General features: G+C 47.9%; 1 protein-coding gene across 1 annotated transcript in view; it reads left to right on the forward strand.

Annotated features, from left to right (window-relative positions):
* CSMD2 (CUB and Sushi multiple domains 2) overlaps positions 1–15,091 on the forward strand; it is a 238,525-nt gene that overhangs the window by 111,878 nt on the left and 111,556 nt on the right. Inside the window, exons 6-7 of the mRNA XM_038161173.1 lie at positions 3,150–3,262; positions 9,983–10,060. Of these exons, the coding sequence (XP_038017101.1) occupies positions 3,150–3,262; positions 9,983–10,060 (191 nt within the window). The remainder of the gene's footprint in view (positions 1–3,149; positions 3,263–9,982; positions 10,061–15,091) is intronic.

Here is a 15,091-nt window from a genome sequence, read left to right on the forward strand (position 1 = left end):
AGTGGGCTGGGGATGGAGCTCAGAGTGAAATTTGGGCTGGGCTCAGTTCTGTGCCCTCAACAATTCTGGTTAAACTGAGCATCCACAGCGCCAAATCCAGTTGTGGATCGTGGAATGGTTTGGGTTGGGAAGGGCATTAAATCCCACTCCATCCATGGGCAGGGACACAATCCATTATCTCAGCTGCTCCAACCTCTCCTGGGCCATTCCAGGGATGATCCAGCTGTGTTCTCCTCCTTGGATTTCGTGTTGACTGCCAGCCTTGACTCCTCCATCCCTGGGATTGCTGCTGGGAGCTCCCCTTGGCTCTTCCATCCCTGGAAATGCTGCTGAGATCTTCTCTTGGCTCCTCCATCCATGGAAAAGCTGCTGGGATCTCCCCTCCTCCTCCCCTTCCTTCTCCTCCTCCTCCTCCTCCTCCTCCTCCTCCTCCTCCTCCTCCTCCTCCTCCTCCTCCTCCTCCTCCTCCTCCTCCTCCTCCTCCTCCCAACCACTCCAGTGGGTCTCACTCTTGGGTTAAACACAGCCAGAGAAGGAAAAGGTGGATCTGAGCTCCAGGAAGATGAAATTTCAGGGAGATACACCCAAAATTTGTGGTGGAGGCTCCAGGAGGAGCCAGGAGCCAGCCTGGCTGATGTCAGGGATTATCAGCAGAGATCCAAGGGGGTGTCAAAACAGAGATTAAATGAACGGAGAGGTTAAATTAATCAACAAAATCAGTTCAAAGGAAAAAAAAAGAAGATAAAACATCCCCAGTGATGTGCTTTGCTTTTATTTGGAGCTGTTTGACTGCACCCTGATTCTGGGCAGCATCAGGAAACCAGGACTCCTTCAAATTCATGTTTAAATCCATCACCTCCACATATTTCACCTGAAATAACGGGATTTCAGATGGAATTCCTGCCTTTAGTCATGCCTTTGACTCCTGCACTGGGTTTGCAGCATCCACACCAGGAATTCTCGTGGTATTTGGGTCCATTTAGAAGAACTAATGGCCAAATTGATGAGAATCAAATTTCAGGGTGCTCAAAATCCATGTGCAAACATCTCCTCCTGCTCCTCCGATGCTTCTGCCTCACTTTGTGACACCTTATTGATTTTTCTCCCCCGTTTCCTTTTCTTCCTCTCTGCGTGGAAACAAATTAAAGCAGGAATTGGGGTTGTAAATAGATAATGGGACGTGAATGCAGAGTAATCAGTGCCAGCCATGTACAGCCATACTAATTGTGCCAGGGGAGGGAATGGGATAAATATTTCATGCCTGGATTCAGTGGGAAGTGAGAGAGCAAGGAAAGAAATAAAAGAGTTGAGAAGGCCTCACTTCGGTGCTTTTTATAAAAAGAGGAGTTTTGATGGCATTAACCCCTCCCTGTTTTGAATAAAGGAATTGTGTTTAATGCGGAGGCTTCGATGTCACACAAGGGGGAAAACCTGCCAGGTTTGGGATGAGTTCACCCTTCAAGGATGTGCTGATGAAAACCAAAACCAGGGATGGGGGACAGGAGAAGCTGAGCCTCATTCAGGCAGTTTTGGTTCACTGTTAGTTTTTTATCCAGGCAGTTGAATTACAGCTGTGAAAGGGAAATTTGCCTCTGCATAGCTAAAGATTATTTCTGAGGGGTTTGCTGCAGCAGAATGAACAATGAAATGGCCCCTGGAGGGTGAGACCATTAAGTTGAAGGGTGTTGTCATAACAACCAGCCAGGGGAACTTCCTCAGGATGGGTTTGGGGCATCCCATGTTTGATCTCAGCCCCAAATCTGTTTGTTTGAACTGGGTTCTTTGAGAAAGTTTCCAGTTCAATGGGTTCAGCTGCCTTGGAGTTCCCCAAGGATGGCAAAAAGCCACAGAGGATCCATTTCTGCTCCACCTCGTCCTCCTGGAAGGGCTGGGGGACAGGGATGGAGACAATCCATGGAGAAATGATTGGGAACAGCCTTAAATCCCAGTCTTAAATCATCTCAGAGCGCTGCAGGATCCAGGCACGGGATAATCCAGGGTTTGGATTGTACTGTAGGTGGCAGAGATGCTTTAGTTATGCACTAATCACCCTGCCAGCTCATTAACGGGCTGGGAGCACAGGGCAGCCCCTCTGCCATTAATTAACGCTGCCAATTCCAGCCTGGCTCCCACTTGGAGGAGCTGAGGTCACCTCTGGGTGGGCTGGGTGGCTGAAGGACTCTTCAGATGCTCCATGGGCTGTCAGATCTGCTGCTAAAAAATGTTTAATAATCAAATCTGAATTACCCTCCGGATGGAACAGATTCCCTGGATCCTTTTGCCTTTGTTAAAAAAAGCAGGGGGTGTTGGAATGTCAAAAAAAGGATGTTGGAATGGCAAAAATGGGTGTTGGAATGGCAAAAAAGGATGTTGGAATGGCAAAAATGGGGTTGGAATGGCAATAAAAGGGGTTGGATGCCATAAAAGGTGTTGGATGCCAATAAAAGGTGTTGGAATGCCAATAATGGGTGCTGAAATTGCAGTAATTTTGAAATAAGTGATAATTGGGGATTAAAATAATTAGCTTTCATTAGCAGGAGTAGAGAGAGCTCATTGGTGTCCCCACCATGGTGAATGTCATCATTGTGGACCTCAGTCTGAGTCTGAAGTGTTCCAGTCCCAAACGTGGTTTGGGACAAAACTCAGCCAGGAATTGTGAGCTGGAGTTAAATGAAGCAAACAAGATCATATTTTAAAAGGAAATAAAATTTTGAATAGGTGTGAAGGGCTGCTGCTGGGCTCTGGAGCTGCCTACTTCTGTTTCTGGCTGGAATCTTCCTCAGGTTGGGATTGGTCATAAATAAAATAAAAAACAAATAGGTTCTTGCCATCCTTTCCCTTCCTGGGTTAAAATAAACAGATTTTGGGGTGGGGTTAATCAAACATGATGAGATGAGCTTGGGAATGTTCTGTGCTTTAGGAAAAAGGACTAGGAACCTCTGTGATTACAAACATGGAGCTCTCAGATGGGAATCCCAGCAGGAATGTGGGGCTGGAAGCAGCCCTGGAGTGGGGAGGGTGCTCTCCTTGGCTGTGTGTACCCACAGAGGAGTTCCCAAACTCCTGAGGGAGGAGGATGGCCCGGAGAGGTGGGTTTGGGGTGTCACTCCCAGCTCCTGACGTGGCTGTGCTGCTTTGCTCTCTTGCAGGTTCACTGGGATGAATTTGCCTGCCCCCGTGATCAGCAGTAAAAATTGGCTGCGCCTGCACTTCACCTCCGATGGCAACCACAGGCAGAAGGGCTTCAGTGCCCAGTACCAAGGTGAGGAGGGAGCAATCAATGTCCTTGCCTGGCCTCAGCCACCCCAGCTTTGCCAGGAATCCCCAGCTGCCTCCCTGCGTGGTCCTGCTGCTGTTATTTTCCAGCTGGGATCCCCCAAAGCGTGGTTTTCATAGAAAAACCCAGCCTGGTTTGGTTGGGAGGGACCTTAGAACCCATCCAGTGGCACCTCCACTGTCCCAGGGTGCTCAAAGTCCCCTCCAGCTTGGCCTTGGACGCTCCCAGGGATCCAGGAGCTCCTCTGGGAAATCCATCTCAGCGCTTCCCACCCCCACAGGGCAGAACTCAGGATTGGGATAAAGATTTCAGGATGGGGATGTTCGGGTGCTGTTGAGGGACAGGAGATCCTCTGACAGTGAAGATGCTGCTCCTGCTGGAACCAGAGTGGGACCAGAACGGATTGAGTGCATTCCTTGGAAGTGTCCCACCACTCCTTTGGGTGATGTCTTTGAAGGAGGTTGTGGGTGCAGCTGGCTCTGGAGGCAGGATCCAGGAGAGGGGGAGTGGAGCAGGGAAGGAGCAGGAGTGGCTTTGGGTCCCCTCCAAGGCTGGGCTCAGGGGAGCTCTGCAGGTTTGCTCTCAAGAGGCCTTTGCTGGGAAAAAGCTCTGGAGAGGAGTGAAGGGAAAGGGAGAGGATTTCCCTTGGATAAATGCACAAAGCTGCCTCGTTTGGATGTTCCCAGGTTGTTCTTAGCAGGGCTGTCATGGCCTCAGCACACAAACCACATCATTATTTAACTTTCCTGCTTTCCTTGAACCTGTAAATAACCTTAAACTGCAAGGAAACAAACAAACAAACTTTTTGTTGTTCTGTGCAGCACCAAGGCCTGGAAAAAGCAGCTTCCCTTTGGATGCCTTTTCCCTGGCTGTCAGGGTTGCAGCTTCCTCCAAAGCACCTGTCTGAGTCAGCTTTTCCCTCCCCAGCAAAGTCAGGATGAATGTTCTCATTCCCCTGATCAGATAAATGCCAGGGGCTTCTGTCCCATGGCGTTGGCAGAGGGAATGAACTGGGGATGGAGTGTTGGGAAATGAACTGAGCTCCCCATTCTGAGCTGGAATCAGGGCAGGACCTCGGCCCAGCTGCCAGAGGGGAGCTGCCCTCATTTTTCCTGCTGTTTTTGTGGAGTTTGGCAGCCTCTTTCTGCCTTTCAATGCTTAAAAATCCAGCAAAACAAGCAGCCAAGCAGTGAAGATTCCCAGGGATGAAGGGAAGGCGTCTGCAGGCGGTGGGATCTGTAGGACAGGAGATGCTGATACTTTAAAAACCTCCCTGTAACCCTTTCCACAACCTGGCCTGGACATAAATATTTCACTGGAGATAAATCCCTACAAAACAGGCCGTGTAATTCCACGGCAGGCACAGCAGCTGAAATGCATTTTTCATCAGGAGAGCTGAATCAGGATCGGCCAGGACAAGCAAGGGAGGCTTTAGGGTGGCTCTAATTTGTTGTCTCTTTTCCAAAGACGTGTCTGCACATCATTTACGAACCCCCTGTGTCCTCTGGGACGGGGTCTGGCTTTGCTGATAATCTATAAGAAAACAATTTCCCTTCCAGCTTGTTTAAATTGATCCCGAGTTTTGCAGAACACCTTCCCTGTCTGCTCCCTCTCCGCTCTCCCTAATCCGTGCCCTCATTTGGAAATCACTTTAGGAATGTAAAAGCAAGGTTAGATGCAATCAGGCTGTGGAGAGGGTTTTTTTTTGTTGTTGTTGAACACAGCAAATTTGTTTCATTCCCTTCCTGGGAGAGTTAAATATTTCCCCCTTCCCTTTTCCCTTTCATTAAGGTGAATCTTGATTTTTTGCAAATGCTTTTCCCCCATTCCCCAGGTAAGGAAATCAAAGGGACTGGGAGAAATGTGTGCACAGAATTATTTTTAAAATTTCCTCCAATCCTGTCTCCCCAAAAAGGTGGAAGAAAATAATCTAGAAGTATTTTAATCAGGTGAGGTGGCAGCACCTCAAATGTCCCCCCCATCAGAGGGGCTGGAAATGCAGGGCTGGAATTGGAGAGATGAGAATGCTGCCCTGGCTGCTGCTGCCCCTCTCTGCACATGTTTTATGGCAGAACTTGGCTCCCTAATTGCTCTGGAGCTGATTGTTACCAACACATAATTGCAGCTTTTATCGATCTCCCCGCCCCGGCCGCTTCCCTTCCCTCCGGGAGGAAGATAAATGGGATGAGCTCCAGCCCTGCACAGGACAGAGCTGCCTCCTTCAGGGAGGGGCTGGGGAGCTCTCTGCTGGTCACCAGAGACACATCAATGGCTTTGTGAGGGTGTCATGGAATCTTGGAATGGTTTGGAATGGGTTTAAATCCCATCCACTTCCACCCCTTCCATGGGCAGCGACCTCTCGAGATCCCAGGGTGCTCCCAGCCCCATCCATGGCTTTGATCTACAGACCTGTCCATGGGTAGATCTGTAGTTCTACCCATGGATAGATCAGTTTGGCTTCAGTTTGGACAGATCTTCCCCTCTTTGTCCTGGATCTCCCACTCCTCATCTTGGATCTTCCATTTCTTATCTTGGATCTTCTGCTCTCTATCCTGGAGCTTCCCCTCTTCATCCTTATCTCCCACTGTTCATCTTGGATCTTCCATTTCTTATCTTGGATCTTCTGCTCTTTATCCTGGATCTTCCCCTCCTCATCCTTATTCCCACTCCTCTTCTTGGATCTCCCACTCCTCATCTTGGATTTTCCCCTCCTTATCCTGGATCTCCCCCTCCTCATTTTCAATCTTCCCCTTTTCATCTTCGATCTTCCCTTCCTCACCTTGGATCTTCCATTTCACTTCTTGGACATTCCACTGCTTATCTTGGATCCTCCCCTCCTCATTTTCAATCTTCCCCTTTTCATCTTGGATCTTCCACTCTTCATCCTCATCTTCCACTCCTCATCTTGGATCTTCCATTCCTCATCTTGGATCTTCCATTCCTCATCTTGGATCTTCTTTTTATCTTGGATCTTCTCATTTTCATCTAAGATCTTTTCCTCTTGGATCTTTTCCTCTCCTCATGCTGGATTTCCCACTCCTCATCCTGGATCTCCCCCTTCTCATCTTGGATCTTCCATTTTCCATCTTGGATCTTCCATTTCCCGTCTTGGATCTCCCCCTCCTCATCCTGGATCACACCCTTGGGTTCCAAAGGGATTTTTGGCTCCTGCCACGCGACCTGTGGAGTCTCCTGGGCAATTCTGGATAATCCCAGTGTTTGTGCAGGCTCTGATTCCCAAAGATCCATTGCTCAGGCTGCCAAAAGAGGGATTTTTCCAAAGAGTTGCATTGGAGGGGGTTTCTCTTCACCTCCAAGAACAAGAACCCCTGTGAGCGTCCTGCTGCTGAATCATCCCAGCAGGAGGGAGAGACCCAGGCAGGATCTGGATTTAACAGCAATTCCCCCAACAAGGAGAGCAGAGCTTCATGGAATAGATTTTCTCTGTTGCTGCTGCTGAAACGCTGTTTTCCAAATTAAAAATAAATAAATGTCTGCTTAAATACTCATTTAGAGCAACACGAAGTGGTTTGAAAGGAACAGCCCGGCCTGCCTGCCATGCTGGCAGAGCTTTGTAATGTCATCTCTCAAATCTGACAGGATGCTGAGTATTCCATTAGATCTGTTGGATGTGTGTGAGCAGCAAAAACCCTCCAGAAAACAGGAGTTTCTGTTCATCCAATTATCCTGACACAGTCCTTTGTAGTACTGCTCCACATTCCAATTTACAAACAAAGTAGATTTTCAAATACCGGATTTTTTGAGGGCAGGGAGTGGGAGAATTGTTCTTATTTGTTTAATTTTTGAAAAAGCACAAAACAAGTGGTGCTTTGCTGTGCCTGGTTCTGATCTAAATGGAGTCATTTGTAAAGTCTGACTTCCATCGTTAGGGCTCCAAAATGAAGGATGAGGAGGAGAGGATGCAGTGATCCCTCTTTATCAGTTTATCTTCACCAATTTATCTTTATCAATTCTCCTGGAGAAGAGACACGGTGCAATTAGGGGAGCAGCTCAAGCTCTGAATTTCGGGATTGATGCTGGGTGATGAGTGCCTTGTTCCCTTTGCTGAGGGGTTTGGGAGCCAGGTTTTCCATCAGGAACGGGGTTGGAGGGGGATGTTTGTTGGATGGGATCTGGCAGGGATGGCTCTGGGAGAACCTTGGTTAGAAACGTGTCCCTGAAAATTTTCCAAGCCTGGCTGTATCCAAATTATGAATTCCCTGTGCCATAGAATCCTGGAATGGTTTGAGTTGGAAGAGACCTTAAAATTCCTCTGATTCCAGGAGAATGGCACCTTCCACTGCCTTCTCCTGGATTTGGGATGTTCAGCCCTGGGGAAATCCCTGCAGGTTGCTGTGTCCTGATGGAGGAGTTCCCAAGGGTGTCTCATCCCATCCATGGTGCCACCATCAGCTCTGGTGGGGTTCACCAATGCTTGGGAGGCTTTGCTTGGCCTCCAAATTCCCTTTTTGGTGCACAAATCACCCGAGCTGAGCTTTTGTTTGTGTGGAGAGTGGGAACATTCCCTGGGGGCTGGAGAAGGGGATGTGCAGTGGGAAGCTGTGGAGAACACCAACACGGGGATTGTTTTGTAAAGCTGCTCCATCGCTGCTCGTGCCCCAAAGCATGACCACAGAGCAGAGACTTAGAGACTGCAGAGTCCCAGCCCACATCCTTGGAAAATTCAAATCAAAATCCAAATTCGGCCTTGGAAACTTGAAATTGCCTGGGTTTTATTGCCTGGGAGGGAATGTTGGGGTGGGATTCGGGGGTTATCCCTGTGTTTGCTTGCAAAAAGCTGGAGAATCACTACAGGAAAGTTTGTCACTATTTTTTTGAAGCAGAAATAGATTTTTATCCCAAAAATGTGAGTTTCAGTATCCCCAAGTCCTTTTTTTGATCCATTGATATCACATTTATTAAAAACCTCAAGATCAGGCTGGAAATATCCCGTGATTCCCATCCACGTGGAGCTTTGGGGCATCCCAAAACCTGCTGCTTTTTTTCCCCTCCTGCTGCACTTGCAGGTGGATTTGGAGTAAAAAGAAACAAAGAGTTCGATTTGCTTTGACAGCAGCCTGCTGTTAATTAGTTTTCCCTTCTTAAATTAATAAAAAAAGGCAGCTGCCCTGAACAGATTGAAGCTGCTGAGGAAGACAGGAGCAGCAGCAGCTTTTCCTCATGAATATTTTCCAGCTCAGATTTTTGAAGTTCTTGCTGCTTTATTTAAAGAGAAAGCCAAAAGCTGGGAGGAAATGATGAGTGAAAAGCTGCACCCAGCATCTCCCTCAAAGCAGCACCTCAGGTGAGCTTCAAGGAGCCTCTCCCTGTCTGAGCCTCCCACAGCAGCTGTTCCAAACAGGTTCTTTTTAAGCCCAAAAAAAGCCCAGCACGATTAAAAACCCCCTCTTTAGTTACATGGGTAATTCTTCTTGACAGCTTTGTCTTAGGAATGTGCTAATTTAGGGATGAAAGGCTGACAAGATGAAGAACACGAGGAGAAGGGTTTGAAGTGGGTTTCTCCAAGGATAAGGGCAGGCTCATCAGGAAAAGGCTCCCAGAAAGTGATTTGGACACTGAGTTATCCCAATTCCTGTTGGGTTATCCCAATTCCTGCAGTGAAAGTTCTTTTATCCCAAATCCTGCAGTGAGGGCTGGGTTATCCCAAATCCTGCAGGGCTGGGTTATCCCAAATCCTGCCCTTGAGGGCTGGGTTATCCCAATTCCTGCAGTGGAGGCTCTTTTATCCCAAATCCTGCCCTTGAGGGCTGGGTTATCCCAATTCCTGTTGGAATTATCCCAGTTCCTGTTGGGTTTTCTCAGTTCCTGTTGGAATTATCCCAATTCCTACTCTTTTATCCCAATTCCTGCCTCTGGAAGCTGGAGTGATCCCAAATCCAGGTGTTTGTGCTGCTCCCAGATGGTTGTGCCAGGTGGGGTTTGTGTCAAACCCTCGGGGTGGAGGCAGCAGCAGCCAAGTCCAGAGCAGAAAAACAAATTGCTGCTCCCTGCTGTGGGGAGCTGCCTGGTGGGAAGGGATGGGGCTCTTGGAGATGGATGAATTCTTGTTCCCTTTCCTGGTTTTTCTCCTCTTCTGCTGGAGGTTTGGAGCAGGGAGGGAATGGTCACCCTTGGGGAGGAGTCCTCCAGGTGTGGGGCTCCAAGCTGATCCTTCCCTTGGCCAATAATGGGGTTTAATTTTATTTTCCCCTGCTATTTTCCTGCCTTTTCCCGCTGTTTATTCACAGCAGCTCTGCAGTTTTTAGGTTATGAGTGCTCCCCTGGAATGGCCCTGCTGTGTAATGGGTTCATGGGATAAATTCCTGCAGCAGAAAAACTGGGGGGAAACCAGAAACCAGCTCAGCATTTTCCTCTCAGCATCCCTGAAGCTCCTTAGAGCTTCCCTTTTGCCTGTCTCCCATATTTAGTGGGTTGCAGAGGAATAGGGGGGGTTGGACCCCATTTTTATTTTGAAATTAAACCTCTCCAAAGCCCTGACATGGAAAACAAATCCCTCTCCAAAGCCCTGACATGGAAAAGCAACTCCCTGCTGGTTTTGAGCAGTCAGGATAAGCTGGCTGATCCCAAAGGGGAGGATGCAGGATGTGGGTGATTCACATTTCTCTTTTTAAAATAAAAACTTAAAAATCCCTGAAGCTCAGCTAAACCTTTTCCTCCTCTTTCCTTTGCTTCCCACCCCTGCAGTCAAGAAGCAGATGGAGCTGAAGTCCAGAGGGGTGAAGCTCATGCCCAGCAAGGACAACAACCAGAAGACATCTGTGTGTAAGTTTTCTGGCTCTTCCTCACTGTCTTTTTGATAACAATCTCCTGGAACATTTCATTGGACTTTCCAGTAATCTCTAAAACTTCGCCACTCTGAAAAGTTTGGGTGCTTTTCCCTCTTCCCTCTGCATTTCTGCATCACTCCCTCCTCCCAGTGCTCTGGTCACAAGCATTTACTAACTCCTGGAAGGGTGCAAGGCTTGGAGTCTCTGCATTTGGTTGATTCTGTGCTCCAGGGTCGTGGCTTTGGGCTCCTTTCAGTGGGGAAAACAGAGAAATTTGGGGTTGGGATCGGTGTTACTGCTGTAATAAAGGAGCAGGGATAAGGAGCAACATAAAAACCAAAATATTAGAAAATTTACAGAGGTAGTCACAGCGTCTTCCTTTTTCTATTCGAGTTTTGTTTCATTTTCCCTGCAGAAAAATCATAATTCTGGGTTTGTCGTGCTGATTTTTCAGGTTGTGTGTAGTGCTTGGTGGGTCAGGGGCAGAACATCTGGGGTCACTGCTGTGCCTCCCTCGGGCAGGTGGGAAATCTCAGTTTTCCATCAGGTTCTTCCCAAATCAGGAGCAAAACTTGTGGTTTTTGTCCCTGAATCTTGGGCTCTTCCTGAAATGAAACAGGAGGGATCTGACTGGGAGTTAATATTTTATATGGATTCAAATGGGAGCAGGATGGAGCATTTTTCCAAATGGATTTTAGGGGAGAAGCTGGAATTGCTCATTTTGTTGCACAGCCCATTACTCCCATCAGAGAGGAGCAGTTTGCACATCTCAGCTGGGTGGATTTTGCATACAAAATTCAGAAAAAGGCATGGGCTGGATCTGAATCGTGGCTCACTGTCTGTCTGGGAGGAGAGTCTCCCTCCCAGCTCCCAGGAGAATTTTTAGAGGCTCTGTTTTTCGGGAGCAAAGCCCAAAAAAGGTAAAAAACAACCCAAAATCTCCAGAGCAGAAAACCCCAGGGGCGTGTCCAGGGCAAAAAAAAATTCAATTTTAAAGGAAATTAAAAAAGCTGTTCCTGGCTGGGTGATACATTCCTTGCCAGGAAGAATTTATTGGAATAAACATCCCAGTGCACTTAACTGGGTGGGAAATCCAGTTGGGAACCCCCCTGGCTGGGTGTGGAGACAGAGGGGGGGTGTTTGGAGTGGAGGGAGTTTTGCCCTGGATTTTGGGGAACGTGGGGAAAGGAGTGAAACAATTGATTTAATGAAGTATTGTGGTGTTAACAATACACAGAATTCCCATTTCTCATTCCTGGGAATGGCCTTTGGAGCAGTTTTTACCCATTTTTAATGCACTGAGGTTGAGGAGGACACAGCACCTGCACTTCCCTTTCCTGCAGATCCTGCACTTCTGAGGAGGAAAAATAGGAATTCATTCCCCCTGCCTGGTTTGTCCCATCCCAAGGGGCTCAGAGCTGCCACTTCAGCATCTTGAGAGCTCAAATTTTGTCCTGCTGATGGAGGACAGCTCAGGCTGGAAGCTGTTGAGCTGGAATCATGGGGATGGGGATGGTGGCCCCATTCCATGGTCCTTGTCACCCTCCAGCTCCTTCCCCATGCCCCGCTCTCCATCAGATCTGGATTTTCAGCCCTGATTGTCCCTATTGTGGAGCCTTCTGCCCCCACGGGGAATTCACAGCTGCAGAAGTGCTGATTCCCAAGGAGATGGCACCAGGAAAATCAGGGTTTTATTTTTATTTTCTTTTTTTGCAATCCATATCTGCTCCGTTCCCTGCTGGATTTGCAGGGTTGGCTGTGCCCTTCTGTGCTCCCAAACTTCCATGAGCTGAGTTTGCATCACAGATAATTCCACAGGTGGGACAGGCTGGGGAAAGAAATTCCCTGTTCCAGAGCAATTTCCAGTTGCTCTGGCTCAAACACCAGAAATTCAGGAATTTTTGTGTCTCTTGGTAACCCTTAAAGCTATTCCACAGAATCCTAAAATCGTTAAGGCTGGAAAAGATCAAGTCCAGCCTTCAAGTCCCTGCTTTATTTTTGATTATTGCTACCAGCAATGTTTTCTTTCCAAGTGTTCTTTGCTAAAACTTGGCCTAAAATCCTCCCTGGAAGGATCCACTCTTCAATCCTGCAGGTTTTACAGAGGTTTTGGATTTGGGATTGCCTGGTCAGATTAAACCTGGTGTGTTTTGTGTGGCTGAGTGGAGGCAAAATGGAGTGATGTAACAGCTGCTTGTGTTATTGCAGGGGGAAAAAAAATCCATAAAAATCCAGAATTATGGAAAAAAATCCATAAAAATACAGAATTCTGGGGGGAGGTGCTGCTTGTGCTCAGCTGAAGTGGAATGTGTTTGTTTGAAATCTTAATTAAGTGCCTTGTACTGCTCACCATCAGTCAAATGATTTGGAATTAGAAAATATATTCTGTTATTTGGAATAATAAAATTATTATCTTGCTTTACTCACTTTTGGAGGGAAGATAATACTGAGAGACAAATCAAGCAGGTAGAAGAGGCAGTTTGAAATTTTAGGCCATATTTTGGGGGCTGTTTCCGAGTGCACAACGTAAATGTGGATATTCCAGGTGCCACAGTGGGAAAATGGTGGTGGTTTGGATTTAAAAATCAGCGTCCAAGTGGTTTTTGTGGTGTTTGGGTGAGGCCCACCTGGAGAGGCCCTCTGGGGGTGCCTGGAAGGGCTTGGGTCAAGGACTGGAGGTTCTGTGCGTGTCCAGCTCGGTCAAAATCTGCTTTGCAAAGTCATTTTTTTGGGGTGGGATGAGCAGTTTTTAGGTCTCGGCCAAGTGTGCGGGAGTTCTTGGATTTTGGGGAGGTGTCTCTGGGACACAGGAGCCACCTGGGGCTTGGGGACGAGCTGTGCTTGGCCTGGGTGGGACAGCCTGGAGATGCTCTGGGAATTCTGCGCTTCTGGGATTGTGGTGAAGCTTCACCCTCTGAGCTGGGACAGCAGCAGGTGGGAATTGGGGTTTGGAGCTCTCCTGGAGGAGCATTCCCAGCTGGGATTGGATTTTCCCAGTGTCAGGACCTGGCTGTGACCTTTTCACTCTTGGTGTTGCTGAAACTGGGAGGGTTCAGTGTCCGGGTTGGTGTCACTGAGGTTCTGGAATCACTTAATCTTTGGCTTTTTGGGTCTCTGGGGGTTGGAAATGCAGCAGGACCTCGCTGGGGTGAGCCCTGCACCCATAAATCAGCTTCAAGCTCTCAGGCCTGATTTTGGTGATCTTTCCCAGAAGTTTGCATGGAATTACCCTGGTGTGACCACTCGGATTAACCCTTTACACCATCTAATTCCTGCTGCAGTCCTTCCCACCCCTCCTGCCAGGAGAAAGCATCACCTCCTTTCACTGGATTCCTCATGCTGAGAAATGTTGGGGCTTTGTCAAAGGTTTGTTTTTTTTTTAGGTGCTGTTTTATTTTGTAGTTCTGAAATTCAGTGAGAAATTGTCCCTTGGGAATGTGTCAGCGAAGTTTTCTTATTAAGAGAGACAAAACTGAAGAGGATTTTAACAGTGAATTCCAGTGGCAAGCTGAACAATCAGAACTGGCTGTCACTGAATTCACGAGGAGGAAGAAATTGCAAAAAGCAGGAGAATGAGGGGGTGGAAAACCAATCCCATGGCTGGGAGAGAGAATTCCTGAGCTTTTAATACAGAAATTGAGCAGTTCATCACAATTTTTGGGGTCTGTTGTTTTTCCAGTAACCTTGAAGGGTTCATTTGGGAATGGCACAGCCCAGGTGAAACTTTAGGGAGGTGAACACAGCAAATTCTCAGCATGACAAATGCAGTTTATAACCTTTGGGCTGTTCTGTTTGTGTGTGTGTGTGAGTGTGTGTAACAAAAGCTAGAGAACAAAAGTTTCTGTAAATGAGCATCTAATCCATCTCCTCCTTTTCTTTCAATCTCCTTAAAAGAGAAATTCCCCAACTCCCAGGATATGGAGATATCTTCCCTCTCCCCCTTGCTCAGCTTTATCTTCCCTGTTCTCTGCTTTATCTACACGTGGTTTTAGGTGTTAATGAAGCTCCAGCTAATGAGACATGAGCTGGGCTTAGACCTCAGCAATGGGGGTGACAAACTCTCCTTTCTTTTCCTTTCTTTTCCTGGGGATCTGGGATTGTTTCTTCCCAAAGTTTTGAATTCCAGGCTTCATTTTGTATCCGATGTGGGAAATAATCACTGGGTGTGGCAGCAGTGACCCACTCTGGGGGGCACAGAATGGGTGGTCTGGGGGGTTTTGATCATGGGAGGAGGAATTTGCTGCGGGAATGGGATTTTTCCTCTGAGGAAGAGCTCCCAAGTGTTGGGATACAGCCCTGGAAGCTGTGGTTGTTACAGGTGTGTCTGCTCAGGGGGGGTTTTACAGAGGAAAATCAGGAATTTGAGCACTTTCCTTCACTCCCACATGGCTTTGGGACATAAAACCCTCCTTGGATCCCTCATCCTGAGGCGAATTTTCCTTTGTTTGGAGCTGCCTGTGCACAGGCATCACCTTTGGGTGTAGGGAAGGAGCATGAGGAGGGTGGTGGCAGCTGGGGACTTTGTTCAGCCAAACTTTTCCTGTCAGAAGCTGGGAGTTGAATCCACGGCCTCCCTTCCCTCACGCTCTGGGGTGATTTGGAATCTGCTGGGCCTGTGAAAAGTGGAAAAGCAAAGTTTGGAGCTGCAAAAAAAATGGAGGGATGCTGGATGCTGCTTTGGTGCTGCTGACTGAGCTTAACCAGGGGTTGTGGACATGGAAAAGTGGGAAAACAATCCTCACAGGCTGTTTTCCATGAATCCATGTCTCTGTCACTTCTGTGCCCTCCCACACACACAGGAGAGCACCAGAGCATCCTGTGGGAAAGCAGAGCCATGTGTGGGGACAATCCCAGCCCCATCCCTGCTCCAGCACGGAGGGAAGGGAGGAAAAAAGGGCCTTGAAAAGGAAATTCCTATAAGGGACTTAAAGGGCATCAGAGGAGAAGCTGGAGTATTTTTGGGATCAGCAAAAGTTGGGAAGCATCCTCCTTGTAGGAACAGGTGTAGGTGGGGATGCACCAGGGA

Source organism: Motacilla alba, chromosome 23, assembly GCF_015832195.1.
Source record: "Motacilla alba alba isolate MOTALB_02 chromosome 23, Motacilla_alba_V1.0_pri, whole genome shotgun sequence".
NCBI lineage: Eukaryota > Metazoa > Chordata > Aves > Passeriformes > Motacillidae > Motacilla > Motacilla alba.